At 41.9% G+C, this 12,461-nt stretch overlaps 1 protein-coding gene across 1 annotated transcript; it reads right to left on the minus strand.

The window, feature by feature from the left end:
* Positions 1–1,712: 1,712 nt before the first annotated feature.
* dpy30 (dpy-30 histone methyltransferase complex regulatory subunit) lies at positions 1,713–12,460 on the minus strand. The gene is made up of 5 exons (XM_062448118.1): positions 12,339–12,460; positions 11,635–11,675; positions 2,440–2,487; positions 2,106–2,248; positions 1,713–1,916 (listed from the first exon to the last, which is right to left on the minus strand). The coding sequence occupies exons 1-5, from the start codon at positions 12,346–12,348 to the stop codon at positions 1,844–1,846; spliced, it is 315 nt and encodes a 104-aa protein (XP_062304102.1). The 5' UTR covers positions 12,349–12,460; the 3' UTR covers positions 1,713–1,843.
* Between the last annotated feature and the right edge of the window lies 1 nt (position 12,461).

Below are 12,461 nucleotides of genomic sequence, written 5' to 3' on the forward strand. Positions count from 1 at the left end.
CAATTGTTGCCGTAATTCCCCATCGGAGATTCAAGCAAGCAGACTTTAATTTTGGAAAACCAGACGCTGATTGAGCCAAACCAGGCGTTAATTTCGTGTGGTTTGATAGACACGACTCAAAAAAGCACGCGTTTATTTAGACACGTGCTTTGTGACACGTTAAAAGCACGCGTCTAAATAAACGCGTGCTTTGAACGTGTCACGGTTCATTTTGAGGCGAAAAAGACGCCGACTTTGTATGGAAGTCGGCGTAATGGACGCCGTCTTTGCATGCAAAGTCGGCGTCAATTACACGTGGTTGACACACGGAGACGTCCTAATACTTGTCCTTTTGGCCTTCCATAGTACACATTAAAATGTAACGTCTGTACATGAACGAGAATTCAGACGTTTTGGCACAATCGGCGTTCCATACAGTAACGACGGTTGCTAGCTTTTTTTTAAACATTGCATGGCACTAATCACCCCCCATAAGTCGTAGCTGACCGTAGCCGATCGTGGCGCTGCGCGGCCCGTCCAGGTGCTTCGCAGCCAGTGTGTCCCAGGCGTAAGCCACAGTGTTCGTAGCCATCTTGAAAAGGTATGTTAAACCTGATACGTGTACTGGTTTGCGTACCAGCAGGCCATAGCGGCCATTCATTTTACGCTGACAATCGATGACACTAGGCTGGCTAACACTTTGCCATGTATTGATGTTTTTAATTAGTATTCTGCCATCACCTTTCCCATGTGTGCTGCTTTTAAGGGTGTGGAATTAGCACAGCTGATTAGTCTTGTAATTGCTATTATGCACTATGGTAAAGTACCAGAAACCATCTTACCAGTGTTTGTTTTATATGCTTGCAGTGTCAGACCCTCGCAGCTAAACAGGAGTGCTACTTGCTGTTCCCTTTTTTGTGTTTTGTGTTTGATGCAATGGTGCCGCTCATAGATTATTTACTTTATTGTGTTGGTTTATGTTCCTCTAGCCTATCGGCCTATGTAGTGTGTATAGGTGTAACGTATTTAACGTGAGCCGCAGGCTAGTGGAGTTTATTTTGTTTGTTTTTACTTTACTTCCAGTCCATGTGTCTCCCTCCCCCCTCCACAGTGAATAGCCTCGGTGCTGAGGCCCGTTAGTAACTTACCCATAGCCGGTCGCTGTAGTTTTTCTCACTCTAGTAGCCTATAGAGATTGCAGTGTGCGAGTAGTTTGAACTCTTAATTGCCTTGTCACATATCACCTGAGTGTCTTGAATATTGTAGTGCGTTTTCCCTGAATTTAAACACGTGTTATTTAGTGTGCAAAAGACCACGTGTATTATAGAGACCTGGCCTGACATCAGTTCTTCTAGTGGCCCATTGCCGAGTTTCCCCAGTCCCCATACTGTGTCTATGTATGTTGTTGTTATTATTTCCTATATCTGGTGACCAACCAACTCCACTGTTGTGTAATATTTATTAATAAAGATTCTTTTTATACTTTCTCAACTGTGGCAATAGCGTTATTGAGTTCCCCTTGCTCCGATATAATTTAGCCCACTTCAAGGGGTGGTGTAGTCAACTGTATCCGAGAGGGCGCTACATTTAAAATGGTATACTTATTTATTTCCCTCTTTTACTTTAGTATAAATTCTGTTTTGCATATTTATATGTCGTGTAAATCTTGGCTTGCATGCAGGTGAGGTCTATGCCTCGGATTACTCGTAAAAATAACCAAAGACCCCAAAATGTTCTGGGCAGCACAGTTTTTATTCTAGTAAAAAAAAAGTCTGTATCGTTAGCAAACACAACCAATGAAAGAAATATAGCTATGTTCTTGACTTCAAACATGGCCTCGAATTGCCAAATTCCATCCAGGCGCTTAATTTCGGTCTTCAAACTGTGATTTGTTCTTCAGGAGGAACGCTGCTAAAAACTCGATTGGATTTGGAGGTCTGAAAGTGTGACAGGAAGCAAATGTACATTTAATAAAGAGCCAAGCCAGGGTATATGGTGGATCCTATAGCACATTTGTTCAGAAATTGGCCTCCAGGGTATTCTAACACTTTAAAATAACAACATATATCTGTGAAAACGATGTGTTGTTGTTGGTCTTTAGTCAGTGAGAATTGTGCTTGCCATACCTTTCCTTGGCCAGTACGGATAGCCCTTGAAGAAGGATGGGTACCACCGTCTGATCAAGATATGCCCTTGTAGGGAGAGACTGCAGGTCCACTTTCTGCTTTGACACCTTCTCTGCATTAGCTTTCTCGTTTTCCACTATTCTCTACAAGAGAATAATGATTTAGGAAAAAGGTGGTTTGAGTATTATGAATACATAATACTCAAACCAACACACATGGATTTATTAATCATATCAAGGTGACAAATAATTGCATCTAAAGACATGGGATTAATAAAGTTCCCAGGCACACTCACGGTAATAGATTCAAGCCTTGGATTGTCATTAAACATTACCTGAATGTTTTCTGTCAGACCATATTCAGCATGAGGGTTTTCAGCAACCTAATGGAAAACAAATTGCACAAATCATTTAGATACACTGATGACTGGTAACAATTACTGTCCCATTTAGGGCTAACTATCTAGTGCAGGGTTTCTCAAAATGGGTGCTATGACGCCAGTCCAGGGGCACGGCGAAATACTTTGATCATATTTGTGATTTACCATGGTCACTCATGAAATTATTTGTTATCAATTTAACCTCAAGTGTGTGTGTATGTATGTGTGTATATATATATACACACACTAGGGCTGTTGTTATCAAATATTTGAGTAATCGAGTATTCTACTGAAAATTCCATCGATTAATCGAGTAATCGGATAAAATGTAATTTTGCATAATAGGGTATATGTCAAACGTCACATGACTAAACCGGTCTCACCGGAAAACAGGTCTCACCACTTCCGCTGCTGTGCTAACCCAACGCAAAGAACTAATGTTCTTCTATTCTCTTAGCCCAACGGCAAACCCAGCTAGTTCACACAATCAAAAATAACATTATTAATATTCTCAGCATTTTAAATTATTTAACTGTGAAGGGGAGTCAGGTGGCAGAGCGGTTAGGGAAGCGGGCTTGTAATCAGAAGGTTGCCAGTTTGATTCCCGGCCGTGCCAGATGACGTTGTGTCCTTGGGCAAGGCACTTCACCCTACTTGCCTCGGGGGAATGTCCCTGTACTTACTGTAAGTCGCTCTGGATAAGAGCGTCTGCTAAATGACTAAATGTAAATGTAAGACCATGTATTTATCCATACTGGTTAAATACCAGATGCGTGAAATCCGAACAGTGATTTTTACTGCGTACCTCAGTGTGAAATGTCCGGATGACCTGATGGAGACCCATGGAAAATCACTCAAAACACTGGTTCGATTCCAGGCTCTGGCGAGAGTATTTAGCTCTAAACTGTTCAATATACACATTTGGCCAAGGACCACCGTGACATTTGCCTGTAAACAGTGATTCTGACTGTCAGAGACATTTAAATAGCCTGAAACGGGCAAAACTAGCCTGACTAACGGAGGTCGCTTTCTCAGCCAGGCACATGACGAATGAAACAGGCTCGCTTTCAGAAATCAGACTATCTATCTTTAGATATCAGACTGGCTATCTTTAGCAGGCTCGTATCTACAATAAGCAGTCCTCCCTGATGTTTTAGTGTAGAATGGAGTCCAACATTGTGAACACACTGCCAGTGAGCGACCCGAATCTGACTGAGGCTAAAGTCAAAACAATGTAGTCTAGTACCATGGGACGGAGTTTCACTCAGATTCAAGTCTTGCACAAATCACACCAGAAATCGTACCGCCTGGCTAAATGCAGAATACTCATATCTCTTGAAAGCTGCCCTCTACAACCTTTTTGCTGAAAAATTGACCGACAAAATTATTTACTTTGTGACATGACGCGAACGAGACGTGGCTGCCGCCTACAGTAAGACTATGCGGCGTACTGGGCGAGCCGTTCTCAATCAAAAAAGACTATCACGACCAAAAAATATCGCTAACTCCTTGCGTCTCCTTACGCTTTGTGGGTGACGTAAGCGCGTTGTGCCACACTAAAAATAATCATTGCGAAAGAACGTGACGCGATCTTTAAAAATAATTGAAAGAAGCTTTGAGGCAGAGGAATTTTCCTCAATCATTTTTTGTAATCGAGTTACTCAAGGAATCGTTGCAGCCCTAATACACACATTTTAATCTAACCAAAACAGATATTCTCTTGAAGGGGTCATTGATTGCAGTACCGAATTTACCTTGTCACAGTTGAATAATGACAGTTCAGTGGGTAACATGGACATACAGTGAACCTCAAAGTCCATTGACACCTCTTTCCTATGTAAATCTCACAATTAAAAAATGTAGCTATAAAACGGTAGGTTTTGAAAAAGCCACCGAACTGACGTCAGTTCGGTGGCTCCACCTTTTTGGCTCTGGTCTGTACCTTGGTCACGCCCCAAAATTGGCTGCGCGCTGCTCTGTGTACTTCCACAGAATTACAAAGAAGAACGTTTTTCTATCATATTGAAAATGGACTACGGTGGTAAATGAAGTGTTCCAGGCTGCACAGGGAATGCTGACACTTTTCAGAGTCTTCCTAAGGAACCAAACACTCGACGGGCTGTGATGTTTGTCTATGAGAAGATCCCTGTGCAGTTCAACCCTCAATTACACATTTGCTCGAACCATTTCACGAGGACAGTTTTGAAAGAAAACCTTGGACAATTTAAAGAAGGATTTGGACAATTTAAAGAAGGATTTGCTAAGCCGCTGTTGCTGAAAAGAGGTGCTGTTCCAACCGTATGCTCATCACAAACGCAAGCTGTAAGTATGATTTTGTCGATAACAGTTAGCAATGCTAACGTCTCCTCTATCTAGCATAGGTAGAATGCTAAATACGTTTCTAAACACATCAACATACCTTACATAGCAAATGACTCTAGCTAGACTAGCTGTAGTCGGCATTAGAAGGGAAGCTTCCGAAAAAATAGCCAGAAAAGGAATAGCAGTCTAGCCTATTGCTAACGCCTGTCAAGATTATCTATTTGAAATAACTGGAGAAAGGCAGGTGCTAGATACAGGATACGTTAGCATTGCTAATAACCGTTACCGACAAAATCATACTACAGCTGCGGTTGTGATGAACATAAGGTCGGAACGCACCTCTTTTCAGCAACAGCAACAAATCCTGCTTTACATTGTCCCAGGTCTTCTAAACCGTCCTTGGTAAAATGGTTCGCGCAAATGTGTCGAGGGTCGAACTGCACAGGGATATTCTGCTACGGTATAGACAAACATCATGCCCGTCTAGTCAATGTTAGCTAGACTCTAGCTCATCTGCTTTTTATTAACGCTGATTTGCAAGGAATGCAAGAACAGCTAGATAGCGAAAACACCTAGACTGTAAACTAGTTTAGCTTGCTAAGGCAAGAGCATAGGTAGAATGTGTGATGATTTAGCCTAGTTTATTGGCAATGGGGCTAACGTTATTTCATGTTCCTGACTGTTTCATTCAAATAAATAAAACATGTTGTCATGTAAATCTACAATTCAAGATGCATGTTTGTCCAGATCTATTTTTCAGCAAGATAGCTAGCTAGAACTAACTGAAGCTGAGTTGAATAACGATAGTTTGTTTGCTAAGCTGTAGTGCAAACGTTACCCATCTAAGGCAATCCTGTTTGCTTCGACAACAGAAGTGGAAACAACTAACGTAATCATTTCAAATTATATCTAGTCAATCTGTTGAAAACAGTGTTGTGTAGACACAATAGATTTATTTGTACTTTTTTTATTTCAAGTCTCCACCTTCATGTTTCAGTGAGTGTTGGTAGTGTTGCGTCTTTGCTCCGCAGCTTCATTCGTTGTAAACCAACCAATCAGCGCGCAGCTCATGTATATATTCATGAGCATACCATAAAAGGAGAAAACCTAGAGTTTTCTCCCGGGAAAAAGACCTTAAGGAACAGTGTGAAATACCCAAAAAACCCAGTCAATCACTCCTTTAAGTTGTTCCTTTCAGTAGCCTACATCTCGGACAAAAAACGACACCACCGCATTTGGGTTTAGGCGTAACCTAGGCAACAAACACTCCTCTTAATGTTATATGTCAGCAGATATCGGAGGCTAGCATGATGAGAGGGACACGGACAGAGAACAAATTGTTTCACCCATTGTGCACTTTCATTTGTTTCCTGTTTATCAGTGCACTGCGATTACTGCACTATTCATTTAGTGAAGAATACCTTATTGCTGTTTTTTGTTTCATGTTTTGAACAGTACATAGGCTACAGACATTGTGGATTACGGCACAAATTGTTTCGTGAAATAAATGATAATGGTTCGGAAATTAAATAATTTTTGGGTCATGACTTAATGACCAAGGACAAATGTGGGTCCTGTGGTTAGAACACTAGAGAACCACTGCTCTACAGAGTGCTGTGCTTCAGATGAAAAAGTGCAGAGGGGTCACATGCCAGATTCTCAACTGCAGCCTCCAAAGTGTGTAATATGAAGGCAATAGAGGAGATGGCTGTCCCTATCTTGGGCTGTTAAGCTCATACACCGCAACTTGTTGAGCACGACGGGCATATTACACGCAGTGTTATCGATGCCAGAACAAATATTGTATAAGACATATTGACAAGATGGAGGAAACACTGCATTGGCCATCAATGCTATGGGTGTAAGTTGGCATAGACGGGCCATCTGTGGGTGAATGTTTACTGCAACTGTTTTACCAGTGTGCTTCAGTTACCTGTATGTATTGCAATGCACTGAACAAGACTGGTTACTTGCATCTATGTCTCTGTCTCATCATTTAACATGCAAACAATCAGAATCAGCATCACTGCCAACGGAATCAGCAGAAAAAGGTGCCTCGTATGAAAGAAACTGGTCCAAGCAACAGCAGCTTTGAGTCTGTACGACAACATTCTGGGAGAGCACGTCAACAGGACCAGGGAGTATCAAGACAGGTGCTGTTGTTGTCTAAATGCCAATATATTTGAAAAAAAACATACTTCTTTGTTGTGACGGCCCATTCCAATATTGGGAAAGAACATGCTAGCTATCCTCTCCATGCTGCCATTGCGGTGAGTGCGCTTCAGTGCACGTTCGACCAGGGCATTGGGGATTAAAAGAGTGAGTGACAGAAAAGTGAGCAGAAATGCTGATCTTCCTTAAGAACTTGCCATGGTTTGCACAAAGTGATATTTTTAAAGCACTAGGTCAGGGGTCACTAATTGGCGGACCGCGGTCCGGACCCAGGCGGTTCCCTATCCGGACCCGGACCTATAACCGATATATTATTATGGAATTAATTCATTTTGACGGAACGTTTCCATTTTAACCGGCACATCTTTTTGTTCCAACTAAATTTGGTTTCTATCTTACTTGTCTAATACAAAGGTCCAATCAGGAGCTTTAATAACTGTAATCACCATGACAACTCACTCACTGAAAGTTGGCCGCAACCTCTGTGGGTCAGGTTGTGTGTGTCATTCACAACAACGCAGGCTAATCGATTTGCTAACAGAACCCGTTTCTTCCTTAGCAAAAACCATGTCGTGCTCTAAACCCGGCGAAAAGTTGATTCCAAAAAGACCTAATTTCAGACAAGTATGCATTTGTGCTGCCAGTGGGGAGCACAAAACCGATGTGTTTAATAAGACGGTTGCCCTTGTCAATAGTGGTAGCTAATGTGAAACGTCACTATCATGGCCATGGGAACTAGGAGTGCTGTAGCACCCCCTGACAGCACGAGAATTTCCAATCATACGACTTAAAATTCACCACCGCGGCACAGCCCAGCCCCGCAGTGGCGGACTGGCCATCGGGAGCACCGGGAGAAGAATAACAATGGAAAACCAGGCTAAGAAACGTAAGGGTGAGGCTGAAAAATTAAGAGACAAAAAGACATCACCTTCACTAGACAAGGTTTTACCAATTGAAAAACAGCTATGTTAATTTGACATAAAGCTCAAAAAACTATTTTGCGCTCAAATAAAAGGCAAAAAAATGCGCGCCATTGGTTAGTGGACCTTTTGGGTTTCTAATTGAGTACCCCTGCACTAGGTTATTAACTATGGTCTTTTTCTGGTAATTATGTTCCAGTTCCTTTATCACCACATTCTCTTGGACTTCAATGAGGCTGTAGGTCAGGGGTAGGCAACCCTGGTCCTCAGGTGCCACTGTCCTGCATGTTTTAGATGTTTCCCTGCTCCAGCACACCTGATTCAAATGAATGGTCACTACCCGGCTTCCACAGAGCTTGATAACAACCCATTCCTTTGAAACAGGTGTGCTGGAGCAGGGAAACATCTAAAACATGCAGGACAGTGGCACCTGAGGACCAGGATTGTCTACCCCTGCTGTAGGTTATGTATATGTGTTTCTGATGATTTAGGCCTGCCATACAGCCCTGCTTGATTTGTTCAGATTTAAAAAGCAGATTGCTGTTCTTGATACAACCCTAATTCCCCAAAAGTTGGGACGTTGTGTAAAACAGAATAAAAAGCAGAATACAATGATTTACAAATCTCATAAACCCATTATGTTATTCACATTAGAACATGTACAACATGTCAAATGTTTAAACTGATGAAAAGTACAATTTTAAAGAAAAAATAAGGTAATTTTGAATTTGATGGCAACAACACATCTCAAAAAAGTTGGGACAAGGCCATGTTCACCACTGTGTAGCATACCCTCTTCTTTTAACAACAGTCTGTATCTGTCTGGGAACTGAGGAGACCAGTTGCTGGAGTTGTGGGAGAGGAATGTTGTCCCTTTCGTGTCTGATACAGGATTCTTGCTGCTCCTGGGTCTTCTTTGTCATATTTTTCATTTCATGATCCATCAAATGTTTTTAACTGGTGAAAGATCTGGACTGAAGGCAGGCAAGTTCAGCACCCGGACTCTTCTATTACGGAGCCATGCAGTTGTAACAGATGCAGGATGTGGTTTAACATTGTCTTCCTAAAATATGCAAGGTCTTCCCTCAAAAAGATGTTGCCTGGATGCAAGCAAATGTTGCTCTAAAACCTGTATATACCTTTCAGCATTGATGTTGCCTTTCCAGATGTGCAAGCTGATCATTCTATAGGCACTAATGTACCCCCATACCATCAGAAATGCAGGCTTTTGAACTGAGTGCTAATAACAAGCCGGTTGGTCCCTCTCCTCTTTAGTCCGGAGGACGCAGTGTCCGGACTACAGGTTTCCAAAAATAATTTCAATTTGTCTGACCACAGAACAGTCTTTAGCCCAGAGAAGATGGCAGTGTTTCTGGATCATGTTCACATGTGGGTTCTTCTTTGCATGATAGAGCTTTAACCTGCATTTCTGGATGGCACGGCAAACTATGTTCACAGACAATTAGTTGTGAAGGTGTTTCTGAGCCCATGCAATGATTTGCATTACAGAATCATGCAGAATTTATTTTCCCCCTTGTCCCTTACAACACAGAGATTTCTCCAGATTCTCACAATAATTGTATTATATTTCGTACTGTAGATAATGATATATTCAAAGTCTTCGCAATTTTACGTTGAGGAACAGTATTCTTTTTACACGCAATCATATTACTGATCCGTTTGCAGCTAACGCCTGGGACACACTGCCTGCGATCGGCTGCGATCTGCTGCGCCGCGCCTGGAAGCGCCGCCTTTTTTCTTTCGGCGCCCATGTTATCAAATGGGACCGACCACACTGGCTGCGAAGTGCCGCGATTGCCTGCGATCTGCAGCGATCGTTTTGGCAGCTGGTCAAATTTTTTCGCGAGACGCTTGCGAAATCGGCTGCAGGATGATGAAATACACCATATTAGTTGATATATTTGAATAAAAAAACATGTTATTAAAATTTTACTCCATTAATTGTAGACTATGGTGAACATTTGTAAAGTTGTAGACTTTATAATTACACAATGTTGGTAACGAACGTCCTTTACATGTGGTTACCCTGATGAAAACGAATGAAAATAAACGGATTGATCCGTTGAGCTAGCATGCCCGTAGTTGTTTTGTTTGTTTGAGAGAAACGAGTTGTCACGCGTTGCACGCAACACACACGCGTGCAGACATAGCCTACCGAGAGAGGACCCCCAAGTCGATTACTAAAATCATGCATCTAATGAATTCTCGAAGTTGAAAAGCACAGGGAGTTGTATGACCCCCAGCAACAATTTTACATTTAGTCATTTAGCAGACGCTCTTATCCAGAGCGACTTACAGTAGGTACAGGGACATTCCCCCGAGGCAAGTAGGGTGAAGTGCCTTGCCCAAGGACACAACGTCAGTTGCCATGACCGGGAATCGAACTGGCAACCTTCAGATTACTAGCCCGATTCCCTCACCGCTCAGCCACCTGACTCCATTTTACAAGGACAACGTAGATAAGGATCAATGCTGGGATATAGCCAATGCCATGTTTATGTACCATGTCAGCGTAAAGGACAGTAGAGTTGCTGAAAGGCTTGGTGACCGGCGCGGAGAAATGGGTGTCTGGTGTGAACAGCTTTTGCTCAGTCGTAGCCGATCGTGGCGCTGCGTGGCGCGTCCAGGCGCTTCGCAGCAAGTGTGTCCCAGGCGTAACCAGGGCTGCGTTTCCCGAAAGCGTTGTAAGCCTAAGTTGATCGTAGAATCCATTGTATGACGAATCGTAGTTTTACGGGCCGTTCCCAAAGACACCGTAGCTAAAAGGGTCTCTTGAAAATTCGTAGCTCTTGAAAGCGCATAGATAAGCCTACTCCTTACGAGCATGTTTGGGAAATGCACGGAGATATCGATGGTTTAGTTATTTTGCTCGATCGTTGCTACGATTCATCGTTATCTGGAAACGCAGCCCTAGTTAGTTGCAAAATTTTCCTACAGCTCTTTATTGCCCCCGTCCCAACTTTTTTGAGACGTGTTGCTGCCATCAAATTCAAAATTACTTAATTTTTTTCTTAGAATTGTACATTTCATCAGTTTAAACATTTGACATGTTGTATATGTTCTTTTGTGAATAACAATGGGTTTATGAGATGTGTAAATCATTGTATTCTGTTTTTTATTTTATTTTACCCAACGTCCCAATTTTTGGGCAATTGGGGTTGTATAGTGTAGATATGTATTTCTCTACACGGTTCTTGCAAGCCTTATGATGAAGTTGTCAATTTGCCATTTAGCCAAATTATTAATTTGGCACTCTTTGAAATTGTCTTATTACTTTTGTAATAATTTACAGAAATCTACTTACTAGTAGTTCATCATGCCGTGATGTGCATTAAAAAAATAAATAATAATAGGTATTTGCACAGACGGCGCTGCCACCATATTTCAATTCAGAAATCTTGTTACCATTATACAGGGCTCTCAAGTTTTATCAAAAGTTTGGCGTGAGATTATAATACTAGTCAACTTTTTGGTACTAAAATCCTGATTGGGTGGTGGGTGGCATTTAACTCTATTACTCGAGACAGCTCTGAACTCGGCAGAAAACTTACCTCCGTATGCCTGAATATAGCGGGTCAAGTTATCCCACACAGAAATGGTTGACATTCGTGAGACTCACGGCGAATGCTTCAAGCTTGAGAGCCCTGATTATAACCATCTAATTTAGGCCTAAAAATAAAGCTTTTCATGTGAATAGGAGTATACGTTTACTTACAGGAGTATGCCCCTCCATGGATTGATCTGCGTCAGTGTGATCTGTTGGAAAGTAGTTGAAAGCAGTGTTAGGTGCCAACTACACCTAGAACAACCCGTAAACGGCTTTAGCATGACAACCAACCATTATCGGAACTGGTATGCTTGAAGAAGGTTGCAATGTAGCTATACTAGCTAGCGATGCTACTTACTGTAGCATTTTGTGAGGCTTTGTATGTAGTTACGTTACACAGGAAACTACCTCTGTTGTTAGCAATTGATTTGTTATTCATTTGAAATAAGCGTTTGCTAACTGTAGCAACTCATCTACTCTAGCTAACTGGCTAAACGTACGTTGATGTTCCCAACAACAGCTAACGTTAGCCAGCTAGTTACAAATGAATGAACAATTACCGAGCAAGTGGCGGGTAGCGTTATCGATAACTGCACAACGCTTCTACTACTAGTACTGTAGACTACTGTGCCAACTGCTGTTATTAGCTAGCGCTAGCTAGCTTTTAGGCTAGCGTTAGCTACCTAACACAGCGTTAGCCTGTCTTCAATGAATCCCACGCCATATTAGGGTACAATACTTATAGAATTGACTGAGTGAGATTCATATTTTTTACATAGTTGATATTCTTAGCTCAAAGAAACACATATAATAACGGAATACTCAAGTATAAAGCAAAAATAGGCTCGTTCGTCCAACAACGAAGCACTCACCATCCGCCATGTTTGTTGTTAGTATTTACGCAATAAGCGTGTTGTACGCTAATTACGTGGTGCCTGGTTACAAAGCAAAAAAACGACTGTCCTTAGGGTGCAACGCCCCTTTTGCTTTCCCTT

The sequence above is a fragment of the Osmerus eperlanus genome, chromosome 22 (genome assembly GCF_963692335.1).
Source record: "Osmerus eperlanus chromosome 22, fOsmEpe2.1, whole genome shotgun sequence".
NCBI lineage: Eukaryota > Metazoa > Chordata > Actinopteri > Osmeriformes > Osmeridae > Osmerus > Osmerus eperlanus.